The sequence below is a fragment of the Puntigrus tetrazona genome, chromosome 9 (assembly GCF_018831695.1).
Source record: "Puntigrus tetrazona isolate hp1 chromosome 9, ASM1883169v1, whole genome shotgun sequence".
NCBI lineage: Eukaryota > Metazoa > Chordata > Actinopteri > Cypriniformes > Cyprinidae > Puntigrus > Puntigrus tetrazona.
In genome coordinates this window covers 2,143,438-2,163,096 of record NC_056707.1, presented here as the reverse complement: position 1 = coordinate 2,163,096, position 19,659 = coordinate 2,143,438, and the positions used below count along the sequence as shown (strand labels likewise).

Genomic DNA, 19,659 nt, shown 5'->3' with positions numbered 1-19,659 from the left:
AAGTACTAAGTTACGTTACTTACTCACATGCTTAACTAATCGACAATAACATAGCGATCCATGGTTAGGGAGTACAAACACACCTGTACTGTAGACAGTTTAAATGTTTAGGTCTTGTAACAATTTAACAGGATAATTTTATCTAAGTGACCGAGCACCATGTTTTCCTCCTTGCATCATGTGACTCTATATATTGGAAGCAACTTGCAACAGCAATGATACATAAACACTTAATGACTGACAGACGTGATAGTAAATCAAGTGTGAGGATATACATACCATTACTAATCGTTCTTCTAGCAATTTCCCACAACACAAGTCCAAAGGCCCAGATATCAACTCGTTTGTAAGACTCAAAGCAATCTGTCTGAATGGAGTCATCTAGAACCTCAGGGGCCATGTAGCGCTTGGTCCCAACTTTAGGATTATTCCCTACGTCCAGCTCATTTGTGTCCTGAAAATGCATAACTGCAAGACCTGAAGAAAATAAATGTGTGACCAAATCATTATCACATTGTACAGGATCTATCAGTAGTAGTCTATCAGTGCACAACACACATTAAGCCACATAATACAGTCAATTAATAACCATTTCAGAGGAACTCTACACATATCCCTGGATTATAAACCTATGTGTTTGAACAGAGTTTTTTCATGCATTCTACATTTAAATTGCTATGAAATAGTTTGATGAATCCAGTTTTCTTCTTTTAGAAATCTTTGTAGTCTATATAATTTCCAGATTTTATTTATGATTTGGGAAAGGGGATCTTATTTTAGAAAGCATTTCATTGCACAAATATTTTCATATATCGCTAAGAGCACCATCTAAGATTTATATGATGAGAAAAGAACATTTTCTTTTTAAATGTTGTATTGCACCCTCTTGTGGGGATATACAACAAATCTTTTTCATGACAAGTAAAAAATAAGTAATTTCTTGAGTATTAAGGGGGGAAAACGCTAAGTGAAAACCCCATGCAAACAACATGTTTTCAAATCAATGTTCTAAAAAAACAAGAACACGCTTATTTTGTTGCTGTGCTTTATGTAGTCTCAAGTGCTCTACAAAAACACATCTTGTGTTCCACTTTCTGTGTACAGAAGAGTTTGTGTAGGCTGAAAGCTATCTAATGGGTTTTTCATTAAGGATTATGGGAAACAACTGTGATCTCTTCTAATAACAGCCTGCTGTTACAGAAATGGACTCAGGAACTAAGTGAGTCAGTGAGTGAAGTGAATTTAATAAAGACACATAAATTAAAGTGTCAATACTCCCAGAGCAAATAGCCCGCTTCTGCTTTCTACTTATTTGCGTTTAAAGGGCAACATATTCAACAGGTAAATACGGAGGGAATAAGAATTATTTTCACTATTACAAACTGGACAAGTGACAGAAGTGGGCAACAAAATATTTAGAGATTTTAAAGGTCCCAAAATTCCATTAATTTACCCTCTATAATTTATGATTCACTGCATTAATATAAACATGCACAAATATAAAAAGCATCAAACTTTGTTTTTTTGTTGTTTTTTTTCAAATAAACATTTAGAGTTCCTTCAAGCGTAAAGATAAATGTTGTTAGGTTTAAAGACTGTTGGATTCATTAAGGGGTTTCTGGGGTAACTGAACATTGTAATTGCTTTAGATTTGCTGTCTACATCACAGCTGCTTATCACTTATGCTTGAACTATGCTTGTATTGTATTGTAAGAAAGTAGTTCTAACACAAATGTAATTGACATGCATACTTTAACCAAAATGTGTTATTATTTTGTTTATACCTACACTGATTTTTAAAAATTTAATGCACAACTGAAATTAAATTGTGTAATAATTTAAGTGCAATAATTTAACTTTCTACTGTCAGTTGCAACACAATCTTAGATCACATGGTGTTTTTTTGTTTGCCGATACTGTCCAAAGTACATTTCACGGTAATATTTAAAAAAATAAATTCTAATACAAATGGCATATGAAACAACAAATGGCATATGAAACAACAGCCAATACAGTTGCTACATTCTGAAGCAATTCTTACCAAGGTCTGCAATGCAGCACTGGCCAGTTTTGTTCACTAAAATATTTTTGCTTTTTAGATCTCTGTGAGCAATGGCTGGTTTGCCCTGTGTGCCAAAGATCTCCACATGCAGATGGGCCAGGCCACTGGCAATGGACAGTGCCATCCGCAAACAGGCAGAAGCATCTAGCATGCTGAGTTGCAGGTAATCGTAGAGAGAGCCCATCTCATGAAAATGTGTGATTAGCCACAACTGAGTGCTGGAGTTACGTGATGTCATATCGGATGCAATAAAACCTAAAACAAATACAACATAAAATTATTTAAAGTAAAGTTATGGTTGAGTGAAATTAATACTTTTTTTTTTACAAAACTGAGGTATCTTAAAGAAAGCATTTATAAATTCTATGGGTTTTATAAATGGTTTTATTATTTACCCAGAATGTTCTCGTGTCGAAGCAGGACAGTGTTGTAGATTTCTGTCTCTCTGAACCAGGATTTCTCATCTCGAGATGAGAATATTTTCACAGCCACATTTTCTCCCTGCCACTGACCTCTCCAGACCTCTCCATATCGACCTTTACCTGAAAAAAAAAAAAAAAAAACACACATTTGAAGACATACTGTCAAATGTAAGGTTTTGTGAATAAATGTAACCATACAGTAGTAATTTGGTGTTTAAATAAGTTTAAAATGAGCTGCTAAACTGTACAAAAATCTAAAAATACTTTATGCACACAACATTAGACAAAATAATGCAAAAATGGTGTGAGCACATACCAACACACTCGTTGAGAGTGATCTGTCTAGCTACTGTTCTCTGAACCAGGAAAGGAAGTCCAGAGCCACTTCCAGATGTACAGGAATGATCCAACAAATCCTGAGATAGATAAAAGATAATGAAATATATAGCTGTATGTTCATCTTAATACAATTTGTTCATTTGGACCCTGCAATACACACACTTATACGCTAGAGAGCACTCAATACCAATGTAAGAAGAAAAAAAAACACGGATTATGATAACCATGTTTGCATGTTATGATAATCAAGGAGAGAGACTTTTAAAGAGCAGAATTGCAAACACAGATCTTTAGAATCATTGTCTGAACACATCAATAAACAATTTTAGTGTATCAGAACAGTAACCTAGGCCTCAGAGAACAGATTTTAAATATTTTAATAATATCTAACTGGCACAGACTTTGGTTACACTTTATTTTAATAGTCCAATTTAGACATTCTTTTAACTATAAGTAACTCTGCAACTAATTCTCATTAATTCACAACTACATGTCTACTAACTACATGTCAGCGCAGACTGTTAGGGTAGGTTTAGGGTTAGTAGAATAAGTTGACATAAGTTTCAGACAGTCAGTATATTGTATGTTCTGGACCCATCAAAACACAGTGTTAGAAGACATTAAGGATACAGTCTACTAATGCTCTAATGACAGTTAGCTGACATGCAGTTGCAAAGTTACTTACTGTTAGTATAATATCTAAAGTGGAGTATCAAAATAAAGTGTTACCTAGACTTAATTATTCTCAGGCAAACATTAGAATGCTGAATATTTGCTTTGGTTGCCAAGCACTCCACAGAGATCCTTGAAAATAGCTTGAAATAGATCCAACAACTAAAGAGCCAGCTCAGCAAACACACACTGCAACACTCACAAAAACCCTGCAACTTTTCTGTAGAAATTTGTTAAAGTAGGGTTTGCTGACATTAGTTTCATGAAACATTTCTTCATCTGTCAGCATAAACAAAATCTTGTTGGTATTAGAAACCATTCAAACACAAATGTGAATTCACAAGTGAATTCCAGATGTTACATTTCTGTAAATTACAGAAATGCAATATACCTACTTATTAATAGTCCTTTAAATAGAACCTGCTAAAGGTATAGCTGAAATCAAAAATGAGAATTACCACATGATTTACTTACCACCGAGCTTTTTCAGGCAATACAATCTGTTTATTTTTTTTATATTCTGGATCTAACAGACTCTATAATTACAATGAATTGTGGTCAAGATTGTAAAGCAAAATAAATCCATCCATCATTAAAATACATTAAATCTTCTGAAGTGAAGTTCTACTCAAAAGGCACCCCTTTTAAACCAAGCCAAGCTTTACTTAATATTTTATTCAACATGCTCATGTGATTAATTACCAAACTGATAACAGACTTTGGTATGTGTAAGTTTTTCTCACCGCGAGTGTGCTTTCTCCCACATTAGACGCAATCAGACCATCGATAGTGCCATACTCCGCATCATGAGCGGTCAGATGTTCCATCTGGCGATGGTGAAGACAACGGAAGATCAGGACAGCCACACCAGACAGGAAAATGAGAACGATGACTGGAGCCACAATCACAATGGTCAACGTTGTCACACTATAGTTGGGGCCCTTCACCACTAAGAGACACACATAGATTCAAATTAAACCATTTTAACTTTCTGTTTTGTTCAAATCTAAGCATATGTAAGAAAATTAACTAAAAAAAATAATAAATGTGTATGAATATGGAATGTGGAGGTGAAGGTATGAGAGGTTAACATCTGTTACCTCGTACAGGAAGTCTCACAGTGAGGTTCATGTTGCACAGATGAGCCTGACAGCACTCCACTATCTGGTCAGGTGACGGAGGTGTTTTACAGGTCATTCTGCCCTGTTCATACACCTTAAAACAACCCTTCTGAGAAACTGGTGTCCCATCACTCAGTGTCAAAGAGGAGAAACACTGCTGACCCTTACAGCGGTCCCCCGTTGCACATGATCGACCCTCACACACACACTCGTGCTCTGTAGGGCTCACCCTTAACTCCTCATCTAGATATCAGAGAATAAAAAGAAAAAGAAAAAAAAAAAAAACGTACTGTGTTTTCAAAACATTGAACATTTTATTACAACTGCCTCAATGAAATCTTACTAGCAACCCTTTTCATTTGATTGTCTTAATACAACATTTTAAAATTATTTTTAATGTAGGGGGGAAAATACACTAAGTGCAAATAGTTTTTTGTTCGTTTGTCTTTTTTGCTTGTATTGAGTCACTAAGTGATTGACACTAAGTTGTTGTTTTTTTTTTATGAATATAACTGCCAACTAATGAAAATCCCAAATTCAGTATCTCAGACAATTTGACTACTGTAAAAAGGTTCATTACTGAATACACCTGGTACCACACTCTAATCAGCTAATTAACTCAAAACACCTGCAAAGGCCTTTAAATTGTCTCTTAGTCTTAGACTTGACAGTTGTCCAAAAGACGACCCTTGACACCTTGCACAAGGAGGGCAAGACACAAAAGAGGTTGGCTGTTCACAGAGCTCTATGTCCAAGCACATTAATAGAGAGGCCAAGGGAAGGAAAAGATGAGGTAGAAAAATATGTGTACAATCAATAGGGATAACCACACCCTGAAGAGGATTGTGAAATAAAACCCATTCAAAAGTGTGGGGAAGATTCACAAAGAGTGGACTGCAGCTGGAGTCAACAACCACTACGCACAAACATATGCAAGACATGGGTTTCAGTTGTTGCATTCCTTGTGTCAAGTCACTCTTGAACAACAGACAGCGTCAGAAGTGTCTCGCCTGGGGACTGGACTGCTGGACTGGATCTTGCATTTCCTTTGGAAATCAAGGTCCTAAAGTCTGGAGGAAGAGAGGAGAGGAACAGAATCCACATGGCTTGAGGTCCAGTGTAAAGTTTCCACAATCAGTGATGGTCCACTGTGTTTTCTGAGGTCCAAGGTCAACGCAGCCGTATACCAGGAAGTTTTAGAGCACTTCATGCTTCCTGCTGCTGATCAACTTTATGGAGATGCAGATTTCATTTTCCAACAGGACTTGGCACCTGTCCACAGTGGCAAAGCTACCAGTACCTGGTTTAAGGACCATGGTATCCCTGTTCTTAATTGGCAAGCAAACTTGCCTGACCTTAACCCCATAGAAAATCTATGGAGTATTGTGAAGAGGAAGATGCGATATGCCAGACCCAACAATGCAGTAAAGTTGAAGGACACTATCAGCGAAACCTGGGCTCTCCTAACACCTGAGCAGTCCTACAGACTGATCGACTCCATGCCAAGTCGCATTGTTTCAGTAATTCAGACAAAAGAAGCCCCAACTAAGTATTGAGTGCTTTACATGCTCATACTTTTCATGTTCATATTTTCAGTTGGCTAAGATTTAAAAAAAAATCCTTTCTTTGTATTGGTCTTAAGTAATATTATAATTTCCTGGGATACTAAATTTGGGTACTGGATACTGATTTTCATTAAAAATAAAAATAAAAAAACCATTTGAAATATATCAGTCTGTGTGTAATTAATGAATATAATATACAAGTTTCACTTTTTGAATGGAATTCATGAAATCAATCTATAAAATAATATAAAATAATATAAAGTAGTATAAAATAGTATTATATATTAATATTTATTCCTTTAAATGACTCACCTGTACTTGGCATCTCCACAGTAACATTCATATTGCACAATGTTTCCTGGCAGCAGTGCATCAGTGTGTCCACAGTCTGGGAGTTTTTGCAGTGCACCGTTTCTTCTTTACCCACAATGCATCCTTTCTGCTGGAGGGCTGTCCCGTTCTCGAAAGATAGGGAAGAGAAGCACTGCAGACCAAAACAATGCTGGACACCACTGCATTTTAACCCCTCACACACACACTCAATGTCACCAATGCTGCCTTTATCTGTGAAAAAACACACACAAGAAAAAAAGTCCTTTCATCCACAATTACAAGATGCACAGATTACTAAAACACACGGATATGCCTATTTCTTCAACTACAGCACTTTTATGTCAGAATGCCTACTGTATCTCAATGGCAGCTTCTCAGCTGACACAGAACTCCTTGGATGTATGTGATTAATAGTAAGACATAATTTTTGCTCATGCTATGCTCATGGATGCCCAGTTATACAATGTTTTGAACTAATTTCATAAATCTAAATGCTGTGACTAATGACTGGCATTGTGACTTAAGCCATAAGAAATTACAGTTTATTAGGTGTCCATGCGGCTTTGTTACTACATGGCTGATTATCATGAGTCAAAGCATCACAATCACTACTACTAAAATACAGAAATGTATAATTTATTCATATCATTGTAATCATATAGGCCAAAATCAAAACCATATTATTTGATTCACAAACTATTTATTAGAGACATAAATATTGCTATACAACATAAGTTAATATTGTGTATAAGTGTATAATATAAGTGTATAAGTGTTACCCCTTGCCTACTTAACAGAGGTCTCACTATGGACTATACTATTCTTGGAACAGCTATAATTTTACCGTTTGATGGAAACAGTCAAAATAGCCATCAAAGTTGTAGATACTGAATCCTGACAGCCAAAGAAGTGATGTCAGAATTTTTCTACAAACAATTTTATAAACTGAGCCAAATAAGATATAAAAAAGAAATTGAATTAGCCTTTTTTTTTACATTTAAATAGACGTGGGGCATAAGGTCATGTTATTAAAAATGCTGTATGGAGGTTCAGATTATTCCTCTTGAAATCTGGACCATTTTAAAAAAATGTTTTGCTTAAAATATGTATCTGCAAAAAAAAAAATTACATAATAAAATTGCTATCATGAGAAGTCATTTTGTTACTAGTTAACTTAATCAATTGTCTTACCTTACACCTTCTAATACTTTTTTCCCAATTACAAAATTGTTCTCTGTGAAATGCTATTAGCATTCTGATAAATAATGCTTAATATAGCCTGAGTCATGCATATGACAAAATTAATTGCATTTGTTGCATTGCTGTTTTAACAAAAGTATGCATTTTAACAAAAATATATATCAATTTTGCTGCATGTGGTGTTACTGCTACTGTTGTTAAAATAATCACATCACACTGTCTTCAGTGGGGGGGAGCAAAGTGTCTAGCACTGGAATGTACTGCTTAAGGACCCCTGTTCTCCCTTGTTTGAACTTTTTCCAATCACTGTGATCAAAACAGTCCTGAGGCAGATAGAACTACCTCGGGCCACCTTCTGATGACTTTAGCATTAACATAAACACTCATGTCTTGTCCCAAGCCCAGTTGAGAAAAGAGGAGGGTCAACCACAGGTTGTAAAATCCAGACTGGAAAGCAACTCACAAGTGGCTGAGGAATAGCGAAGATTGCCTCTTAGCCAATCAGCTACTTAGTCAAGCAGCAAAAGCAGCAGGGTTTGAGTTCATGGTGGACCAACAGGCTCCTAAGTGTTGTTGCCTTCCAGCCGATATTGGATAGTCTGGCAGTTCTCACCATCAATGGAATGGTCAGAACCCATATTCCATCTATCTATGCTCTAACCGAGACCACTTCAAACAACACCAAGGATGATTTCTACAGCCAGCTACAAGACACGCAAGGGGCAGCTGCTTCTTCCTATGGCTTCTCCTCCACTTCCTCCGAACGGCAGACAGAAGGGATAAATAGCCTGGTATACCGGCCCGTCAGTGGTACACGTGTGCAGTCTTCGCCAGGACTACGGAGCCCAACAGCTCGCTTCTCTGGCGGCATGGCGAGTCCCTCACGCACCCTTCCCGGACCTACAAGAACACCAGTGTGCATGCACGGGGGAAGAGGAGAGGCACGCTCTGCATTTATCTGCGGTGGTGACGAGGCTCGATCCACTTCAGGTGTGCCTCGTCACGCGCCACCAGACCTGTCCAATACAATGCCCCCTCCTCTCACACACGCCCACTCCCGTCTGGAGCCTGGTAAAGGACGGCAAATAAAGGAATGGGTGATGTTGACACTCAAGAGGAGAGACAGCCGACTCCTCACATTGGGTAAGTGTGAAAGTGAAGTCAACCAATGATAACATAAAAGAAAATGGACAGCACATTTGTAAGCTCTACTGATGAATGACAGCAGCGATGGAAATAATTCTTCAATCAGTTATATAATCATGTTCCACCACAGGGACCAGAGCCAGATCCACCACCCATTCCACCAGCAGAGACTCAATTCCCTGTTGATGAACCAATAATCAATAAAGTAAAGAATGCAATAAGGTCATTAAAGAACGGAAAACTCCTGGTATGGACCAGATCACAGCCCAAATGATCAAGCCCAGTGGATCCTCCAGTCTAGGCTACAAAAGTATTGTAAGTAAACTAGCCGAAAAAAATAAGCAGAGTTATGACCACACCATAGCTGTATTGATCCTAGTGGTAGATTTCAATGCTCACAATGGTCACGCCGAAGTCCATAATAATGGATTGTGACTATTGTCATTCGCCAACAGAACAAAGAAGTCAAAAATGAAAGCTAAACGTGAATTGGAATAGCAACAGACCTGGAAGATGCAGCATCCAAACATGAATACCAGACTCTGTACAAGACCCTGCTTCAGCCTTCTATCAATTTTTGGCAAAATGGTCATGAAAAGAGCAAACCAGTCGAGAAGAACAGGAAGGGTTCTAACCACACCATGGCTGTATTGTTCAAATCTTTGCCATTTGTCAACTAGTGGAAGAACGAATCAGGTGTGGAAAATACCATAATTGTATTTATTGACTTCGATACTGCACACATCTCCCATGTGTATGGTCTAAGAATGCAGACAAAACCAAAGCCCTTACTTCAGATGAATAACCGGCCAACATCCACCTCAATGAAGTGCAGATTGAGCAGGTCCAGGATTTTAAATATCTTGGATTCCTCATGCAAGCGAAGAAGATAGCATTCACTATCAAAGTCAGCAGTAGAGTCAGTCAAGCTACAATTTTGGCTTCATTGAAACGGTGCCTTTGGTCTTGATGCTGATATTGGTTTTCGTCCAAAGTCTGTCTGTTGCAAGGACTGATACTCCCAATTCTCCTGTATGGATTTAAAACTTGGATCATACTCAAAAGTCGACAAGTCCTGAGGCGGATTTTAAGCACCTAGCTCCCTGATTGTCAATGAAATGAGGCAATCCAAAAGAGGTGTGACCATCAGCCATCTATGCAAGAACTAATCTAGAAACACTGTGAAACACAGAAACACTGTGGTTTGGCCATATTTGCTGAATGGACCCTAACTGACTACCAGCATGTTTGGCGAAAGAGATCTACACATTGTGGTGTCCAGCGAACAGCTCAGAAAAAAAATGTGCCTCAAGCATATAGAAGACAACCTGAAAAAACAATGTTTGACTATTGATGAAGCTAGAATGGGAGCAGATCATGAAGGACGCACAAAATCCAGTGGCACCTACAGCAACGCCAGGCCAGCCACCCCATCGCCAACTAAGGACTAAAGAACATAACATAACACAAGAATGGTCAGAACGGCTGAGGTGGGCACAGACTAAGATATTAGGCTGGTGTGGTGATGATGAGAATAACATATAGTAGGGCCAGCACTTTATTGTTAAATATCATTTACCATTACCCATACCATTTCAGAACACTGTAGACCCCAAATATCTGTTGTCATACAAAGTGTGAAAAAATGAATTTTATTGTCCAAAGAGAAGGTTAAATAACATAGCGAGGAGTGTGCTGGTCTGGTCGGGTTAGCCATTAGCCTACTGCAAACTAGCCTCTTTGTCACACTTCTGCTTCCTCTGATACTTATAATACCACCTCCATCAGTCATGTTGTTCAAAGGGGAGAGCAGACTGTAGGCCTTGTACCATTTCATTCTATTCACTGCAGATGAACTAGTCATCTACAGTGCTGATTTAGTTTTTAGGAAACATTTCTTATTATTAACAATGTTGAAAACAGTTTTTGTTTGAGGAAACTTTCTTAATTTTTCAAGAAAAACCATGATCAGCACTTATGCTAGAGATTCCTTCTATGTGCCATACGCTCATATTCGTCCTCCATGAAAATCACTTGATATGTTGCCTTTGCTATGATAATCTCTGGTTGGGCCGCTGTTTTCATGTGGGTGTGTGGTGCTGCTTATAATATTCTTCTTAAATACAATGGTTTTGCCACCATTCATATACTTTTTATAATATCCAACATTTCAACTCTGTGTGCAATGCAGCTCATAGTCACTTTATAATATGTTGGTTAATGTAAAACTTTTTTTGCACAATTCAAGAAGTAACGGTCAATAGGTGCGAAGCCAGAAGTAAAAACTTTTTCTCCTCAAAGAAAACAATGCTGTGGCTGTTAGAGCAAAAACATGCAGTATGGTGTCTAAAATCTAAATTAACTTTTTTTTTTTTTTTTTTAAATTGTTAAAATTTGGAATGTTCATACGGATTAACTATATACAAATCTATAAAGGTATTGTTTTTTTTAGCACACTCTAAATGCGCACACAAACTAGACTTCATATAACGTGTATAACCTCTGTAAGGGTGTTTTGAATGTTTTGGCAAAATACCAGATAATGTTAAAACGCATGTCATTAAAACGACAATTACGATATCCTAAACGATATATATCGCACACCCCTAGCCCAGTGATACACTGAAAATATACAGTGAAACCAATATACTGTGTGTTAAGTCTTACCTTCTATACAGGTAGTAGCTGAAGCCAACATGACCACCAACAGCAGAATCATCTTACTGCTTAGCTTTACAGGCCTGAAGAAAATAGGCATCGCTGACCTAGAAGAAAATTGATTACAATGTTACAAATATCACAAATGTTCACATTTGTTAAATGATCTTTAACCAGTAACATTAAAGGTTAGAATATAAATTAGAATTCCAACTCTAATTTACATTCATTCTTTAAATTATATGAGAACATTTTATGACCACCATATGGGAAACACTGAACTAGTGCTTAGTTAGAAAAGAAAGAGAGATGAGATGCATGCCTCCCCAAAAAATAAGCATTTTCAAACCACAGGGGCAATGATGGCAACACTCTTACAAGCCAGATGAAATATCTTTTTCGATATCTAGAAAACATGCTTATAGCTCCATTGTGCCCAGTCAACAACTGCTCTGATAGTAACAGCCCAGCTGCCTATTCATTTACACCGAGATCACATGCTGCTGCAATAATCAGAGGGCAGAACTCAAAAACACAGCTGGGATTTATGAAGGATGGGGACATAAAGGGAGACTAATGAGTGGGTTCAATTCAGGGAGAAGAAGGGTTGGGTCAACCTCATTTCTGAAGTACTGTTATTGTTCTCTGTGTACAAAAATTCTGCTAATTATTAAATAATAATTAAATCATTTTAATTATAAAATTAAAAAGTAATTACAGTTCCTAGTTATTTCTTACAAATAGTAACTGAGTAACTAAGTTGCATTAAAAAAATAAATAAATAACCAGGGAAATATCTACTATAATATGAACTGAACAATAAAATTAGATGCCTAATAATATTAACCTACAATACAGTAAGGCCGCATTTTATTGTCAGTAAAGGAAATGGTGTTTTCTGTTTATTTATAACGCCGTTATTCCCATCACTGGTGCTAGGACATTGTTATGCAGTTAATAGAGTTAACTGCAAGTATGAGAAATAGAAACTGTGTTCCCAGTAGGAATGGCCATTTATCCATTTGAATAATCAATGTCAAGTATTTGAGGGGACGGGTATTATCATAATGATGATACTGAAACTTTTTTTTTAATTGCAACATACTATTGTTGAAAAAAGAGAAATAAACAAGTAAAGTGAATAGCCAATGGCAATGCTGTAGTAGGGCAGATGATGGTTAGTAATAGCATAAATTAAAAACAATCTTATTTTGTAACATATTTATATAAGCACACTCAAAAATATCTGTGTGAAAAAGTTATTCAATAGTGGATTTTCTAAACAATACATGCGACAATGACACACTTGCCAATTATTGCCCATTCTGTTTATCAAATGAGTTATTTTTAGACTATTTATCTAGATATTAGTTGTTGACTATTTTCATTTAATCAAAAATTCAGATATATTAGATATCCAGTTAGGATAGGTTCCGCCGATAGGTTTTCCATAGATAGGCTACTATGGGAAAAGCAGAGAAACAACAGTAAAAGAGAGTAAGACTTCTTTAAGTTACTGGTAGCAAATACAAATAGACTGGGGACAGTACAGAAATCAGTAACCACACTCTTGAGCCCAACTGAAGTAAGTCTGTTTTCTCCAGTCTTTTTCTACTTCTCAGATATGGCTCTAATTTATTTTTAATCATGCATAATTATCTTGGTTATTTTTAAGACAAATTCAACCTGTCCAGTAAGAAACAGATACAGTCCTGAGAGATCCAGAGGAATTAGATGAATCAAAACAAAGATTGCCCGGAACAGACCCAAAACTTACAGGCATGTCAACACGCAACAAACACATTAAAAGTATAACATGAGCATGACATAACATGCAAGACAGTCATACCTCTCATGCTCAGACATTCAGCCATATGTGTGTCTACACACTAAATGATGGTGTCTAAAATCCCAATCTGGGCTCTGTCAACCAACACTCCATCTCTCTTTTTTAGCCTTATTCTGCTCTCCATCGCACTAGTTTCCTACTCTTACATTGTTCCTGCCACACCGCCAGCTGTTTCTGACAGCCAAATTACAGTGCACAGAAAAATGATTGCTTACCCTTGCTCTCCATCTCTGCTCTCTCAGACAGTGTGGACAAATTACACACTTTACCCGACTATGAAAAACCAGCTGCAGAGTTTCTGAGCTGAAGAAAAGATTAATCTTAAGAAATAAGATAAATCTTAATGTGGACGCCATAACTGTAATAAACCATGTTGCAGTCCATTTAGTGTTTAGCGGTTCCAGACATGTGTAGTGTGAAACAATGTGGTATTAGAATTTTACCAATCATGTGCCGCATAGTCATGAGCTTTGAACAGTCATGGAAACATTGCCTGTTGTATAAACAGCAGTGTCAAATTATGACAGAAACGCATGAAATGAAAAAGAACTGCTGAATTTTAACAGTCCACCAAATAGTCCATTCTGGAAAAATGTATAATATTATATGAGTATGTGATGTGATAAAGTCTTATGTAAAGGAGTTTCACTTTGTGTTTGTCCAATTGATCACAATGACATTGCAAACATGCAAATAAGAATGTGGATTTAAGAATGTTCAAGTATAAGCCCAGTAAAAATGTGAATTCCACTCAAAAGCTGTAGCTCATTTATGTGAATAACCTGTTGAAAAAACACTGACTGTCTGACTCTTTGAGGACACTATGATAACTTATTCCTGTCTAGAACATGCACATGCAGAGACAAGAGAAGAAACACAAACAGTGCACTCCTGGAAGGTCTCTTCCCAATCAGATTAAAGGACCTGAACTGCAGCAAATAATTCTATAGAAATATAAACATAGTAATATTTTCTTTCTGTTGACAGCACTATGTTCACTGAAGTGAACTTCTGTATACTGCTTACATTATATGTATTAATAGCATTAATACTGGACAGTACTGTTGTCTGAACACCTGATGCACAGACATCTTTTGAAGATTTCATCTGATGGTTAATGTGGGTAAAATTTGCCTGGAAACAAAGCTATTGTGATCCCAAACCTCATCATCGAAGAAGAAGAAAGCTGTTTGTAACTGAGGATGAAAATGCATTAGTCTGAATTGCATTTTAATGCATTTCAAAATCTAAATAAATAAATAAATTGCATCATTGACCCCAACATACAGACATTTCATGATCTATGTATGATCTTGTCATATAACTGAAAGCTAGCAGCAATCTCAAATGACTACATTCCAAACACATCAATACATACCAAAACAATTACTCTAATTAGAAGCTCCATTCCACCTACCATACCTGTCAGAACACATCCCCTGCACACAAAAACACAGAATTCATGATCTTTGGAAGGTCCCAGGGAATCAGAGGGCCCCATGTGATATTGGTGAAACACATTGGTAGATGTTCCGATGTCAGTTTGCTGCAAATAAGACCAATGGTGGCAAAGTCTGATTTACTGACAAAACTGCAATGGGCAAAGCAAAAAAATGGAGAGAGACAGCAAAATAAGGGTTAATTAAATAAAAGTAAACATGCTGGATGCTGGCACCCCATACACCACCCGCAAATTAGTCACACAATTCTTAATGTGCACAATGTATTTTGGGAAAAAAGCTTGATGTTTTTATGTACATATACTGTAACCAGTATAACATGATTACATAAAACACAATGACACATAAGTGTATGATAGTAGCCTTCTTAATATCTGGAAATCTTTATTGTAATAGTCTTCCAACAAACAGTCTACGGACTATAAATAACTATAAATCAGTCTACTAATTAGGGGTTTTATACTTGCTGGAGCTGCTTTAGTGATTATGTGTCAGTTGTCTCTCAAAAGGCAGCAGACATTGCTTAAATTGCAATTAATCACAATCCACTACACTGAAGTTACAAAGCATTTTAATATCATCTAGGTATGGTATATGCGACTAGGAGAATGTGGATGGAATCTTGTCATATAAATGGAATTTACTGTATAACACGGAATGTCACAGAATTTGTCAAAGTTTGGAAGAATTAATCAAATGTAGGTCAGTGAATAGACTCAAGCTATGAACTAAGATATCAATCTGTAAATATTACGCCACAAAAAAGACTATTTAAATCCTGTGTGTTCTGCGCATCTCTATATATGTAAATGGCACAGAAGTGCACTTTATTTACTTTATTTACTAAATACAAGTGTGCAAAGCTCGCAATGTTTTCAGCATCTCCCATCTCACAAATGTGGACATAAATACATCAAAAACATACCCAGAACTGCTCTGAGAGTCACTTCATGAGCACTTGACCATTCCATTTTAGTAAAACTATCAGTGTTGCCAGCTTGGAAATGTCCAAATATTGTACCAGAAGCTCAAAATTATTCCATCTGGAAGAAAATGGTCATGCACAAGGTAAACATACAGAATATTGCTGTTTATCTATACCAACAACTTTTAAACAAATCGCAATTATCACAATGCTATGTGTTGCCAGATGTTGAGGGGGTCTGTTTGGGGTACAAAATTGATGCCGTCATGAATCACAATATAGTATAATGAGCGAGTACATCATTAATTCATCTTCCAAACCAACTTTTTGTCTTATCTCTAATCCCATAAAGTGTATTACAAGTGTATTATTAATTGTACATTGGGTAGATGCCTAAATTATTGTACAAATATGATAACTAATATAGGTCTGGCAACACTGAAAACTAGTCATATCATAGACTATCCAAACTTAAAAGGTCCCCATAGCAACCCATCATAAATAAAAGTTAGGTTTAGCTGTTACTACTACTACTACAACAATTACAAAAAAAAATTCAAAGAATAACTGCACAATATGCTATTTCTTCCATGTTTTAATTTTAATTGTAAACTCCTTTGCCAAAAAATAGAGTTTAACACTCATTTAATTCAAAACCCTATCCATACAGAATGAAAACCAGGCTCAGATGGGGCCAGTTCTCCTCTGGCCACAAATTGAAACTTCAATAGGTTATTGAGCCAAGTTTGCCTATAAAAGGCTATTAGTGTTACAGTATCATTAAAATACTGCAATAAAGTTCAATCTTAAAATCGCATGTATTTGCTTATTTAAATGCAGACTTTTGCTAGACAATGCATTTACACACCTAAGAAACCAAACACAGAGAACACTGGAAAAGAATGGTGGATGTATGTCAAAGGGGGAAGGGGACAGAATCACCTTTACGTGATTCTTCCCCTTAGCTGCCATGCTATATTTGTTGCAATCACTGTACATGACACATCCATGTGTTGTGCAAGTCAATATAAGATACTATTTTAAACAAAACGTTCATATGCAAAGTATTGTGATTTCAAAAAGTAAATGATATGGTGTGATCTGTCTGAATGTTGTAATGAGACGTCTGTCTGGTCTTTGTTATGCTGAAAGCTCAGTGTGGAGTTGATGGCTCCAGCAGAGGTGAGAGACGAACCCTTAACTTTCTTCTGCATCACAAAGGCGGCACACTAACAAAGTGTCAACTAGCCGCAATTTTACAGCTACAGTCACCCTACGACCCTCCACAATCCTTTGTACAATGCTTTAACATTTGGCAGTAATCTAGAGCAAACTTGAACGGACGTCTTTCGGATCCTGTATCTGATGGTTTTGACTCGTGTTATACCACACATTTTGATGTTTTCATTCCACATGACCAGGTATACTCTTCAAAGAAAGAGGCTACGTTCCAATAAACTCGTTACAAAATAAGTACATAACTTCTTCTTCATAAATTTAGTTCGAAAACCGAGAAAGTTTATTCTTATTCTTAGTTAATGTATCTAGAAAAGTATAAGCGAATCAGAGACGCGATTCTAGAATAAAGGCAACACAAAAGCATATCTCTTACCTTCGCAATGCGTTAAGAAGAGCTGGAAGATATAATGAACGCGGTGAACGTCGTGAAGCGGACAGCGAACATTCTCCGTCTACATCCACAAACCTCATCAACTTCATGCAATGTTTACGACTGAAAGGGACTCGTGCTGGATCCTTCCTGCTTTCGTGTTTTACTAGCTGTGTGTGCGTGGGACAGGCCTGAAGTAGGAGGAGCGCCCCCACCTTACATATTCACACACTGGCTCCCACTAGGAGAAGGGTATAACTGCAGCCTAGAGATCTCCAAATGGGGCGGGAACTCCAAAACGGGGTACGAGCTCCAAAACAGGGTGTGGCTTCGTCTGATTGACCCAATTCCCCCAACCCCCCAATAAACTTCAGCGCAAACTCCATCCACAGATTATTTTATACATTTTATTGGTTGTCAATCACAGTGTTCTACACTATGCTAGCCACTAAACCTACCCTACACTACACCTGATACTAAATTAAACCAGTTAATTTGCCCTGCACGGCGGGCCTTTAAATGGCTGTAGCAAAAAAAAAAAAAAAACTAACTAAACGATGTAGTTCATTCAGGAGACTGGAGGCCTTCCTTTATTTTCGTTGCATAAAATAAACCCTGATAGCATACGTGCATATAGGAGACCTGTTTGACATCTGCATTTAAATCTGCAAGACTTATTATTTTGCTCATCTACAATAATATTGGACGTATCCTTTTAGATGTAAAATAGACGTATATTAGATGTCTTTAAGATGTTTATGATTGTTACAAACCTCCCCATTGTTCTAGGGGTAAGGGAGGTTGTAACAAAAAATAATAATAATGATAATCACATCAATCCTCTGATCCAGAAAAAATTAAACACAAACAAAATTTAAACAAGGAATTTATTTGTTCCGCTGCGTTCACTCCATGTTAATGGAACAAGCAACACTGGAGCCTAATTAGCAGTTTCGAAAGAAAAGAGAATCCAACATGCAATCTATAGCATGTGTAACCCGTATAACTCAGGTTAATATACATTCAAATAAAGGAGCAATCAGAATCGCTGATGAAAAATAGCGATGGTCTCTTTAAGAGTTAGTGGCAGTAGTGAAGCCCCGCCTATCTTTTGCAGAGCGTGTGCGTCAGAGAATTCTCTTAGACTGAGACGAAGCAGCTACAGAAGCGATCTCCTAATCTTTCCCTGAGCTGTTGTCGGAGAGCTAAGCGGATAAGACGAAACTTGTGAAACTGAGATCAATGCAGACCTGCAGAGCTTAAAAGTGCCACAAAAGAGCTTCCTTCTTGAATATATATATATATATATATATATATATATATATATATATATATATATATATATATATATATATATATATATATATATATAGGCCATATAGTTTCTCAGAATGGGGTCGAAACGGACACGGCCAAGATTGAAGCTCTCAAGACCTGGCCAAGGCCTAGAAACCTCAAAGATCTCAAATCTTTTCTTGGATTCGCTGGATATTACAGGAAGTTCATCCAAGATTTCTCTAAGATCACCACACTTCTTAACGATCTTACTATCGGACACCCCCCTCTGCAAAAAAACCAGAGAAGACAAGAAAAGGAAAGCACATAGTATTGGGATCCTAAAGAGCAGTTTAGGACCAAGGAATGCCAGCATTCAACACAATTATAGAGAAGCTGACTTCAGCCCCAGTCCTAGGATTTGCCAAACCTGGTCTTCTCTATGTGTTATCCTCAGACGCAATCACCACTGGACTTGAGGCTGCTCTTTATATCAAGAGCAGGAGGTCCGAATGAGAGTAGTTGCCTTTGCGAGCAGGGGACTGTCCAAAAGTGAAACAAAGTAAATTAGAGTTCCTCGCAGTCAAGTGGGCGGTTACAGCCAAGCTTAGTGACCATCTATATGGAGGAGAGTTCACTGTAATAACCGACAGCAACTTGCTCACCTATATATTAACATCTGCAAAGCTCATCGCAGCAAGCTGGTTGACATTTAATTTCAAAATTCAATATTGTGCTGGCAAATGAAACCTAGACGCAGATGGTCTCTCAAGATGTCCTCATGACAGGCCTGTGGATGATTTTGTCTTTCAAAAAGAGTACGAAAGAGCAAGTAATTCACTCTTCACCATTTAGCAGAATCAGAACGGCTGACAATTCTGCCAGCAGCAGTGAAAGCTCTCTATGAAATACAGTATGAAGTAGAAAGTATATCAGAGTTTACCTGATGATTCTGAACCGCCTTACTTCCAACCTACTCGAGTCCCTGTCTCCCAGTTTTCGTGCAGTACCTCAAGAGTTCCA

General features: G+C 37.2%; 1 protein-coding gene across 1 annotated transcript in view; it reads right to left on the bottom strand.

The window, feature by feature from the left end:
• LOC122351505 overlaps positions 1 to 17,592 on the bottom strand; it is a 56,210-nt gene extending 38,618 nt beyond the window's left edge. The window contains 9 exon segments of the mRNA XM_043248592.1: positions 280 to 477; positions 2,042 to 2,317; positions 2,458 to 2,604; positions 2,801 to 2,900; positions 4,239 to 4,444; positions 4,596 to 4,859; positions 6,494 to 6,745; positions 11,528 to 11,625; positions 17,365 to 17,592. Coding sequence (XP_043104527.1) covers positions 280 to 477; positions 2,042 to 2,317; positions 2,458 to 2,604; positions 2,801 to 2,900; positions 4,239 to 4,444; positions 4,596 to 4,859; positions 6,494 to 6,745; positions 11,528 to 11,625; positions 17,365 to 17,471 — 1,648 coding nt within the window. The 5' untranslated portion in view covers positions 17,472 to 17,592.
• Between the last annotated feature and the right edge of the window lie 2,067 nt (positions 17,593 to 19,659).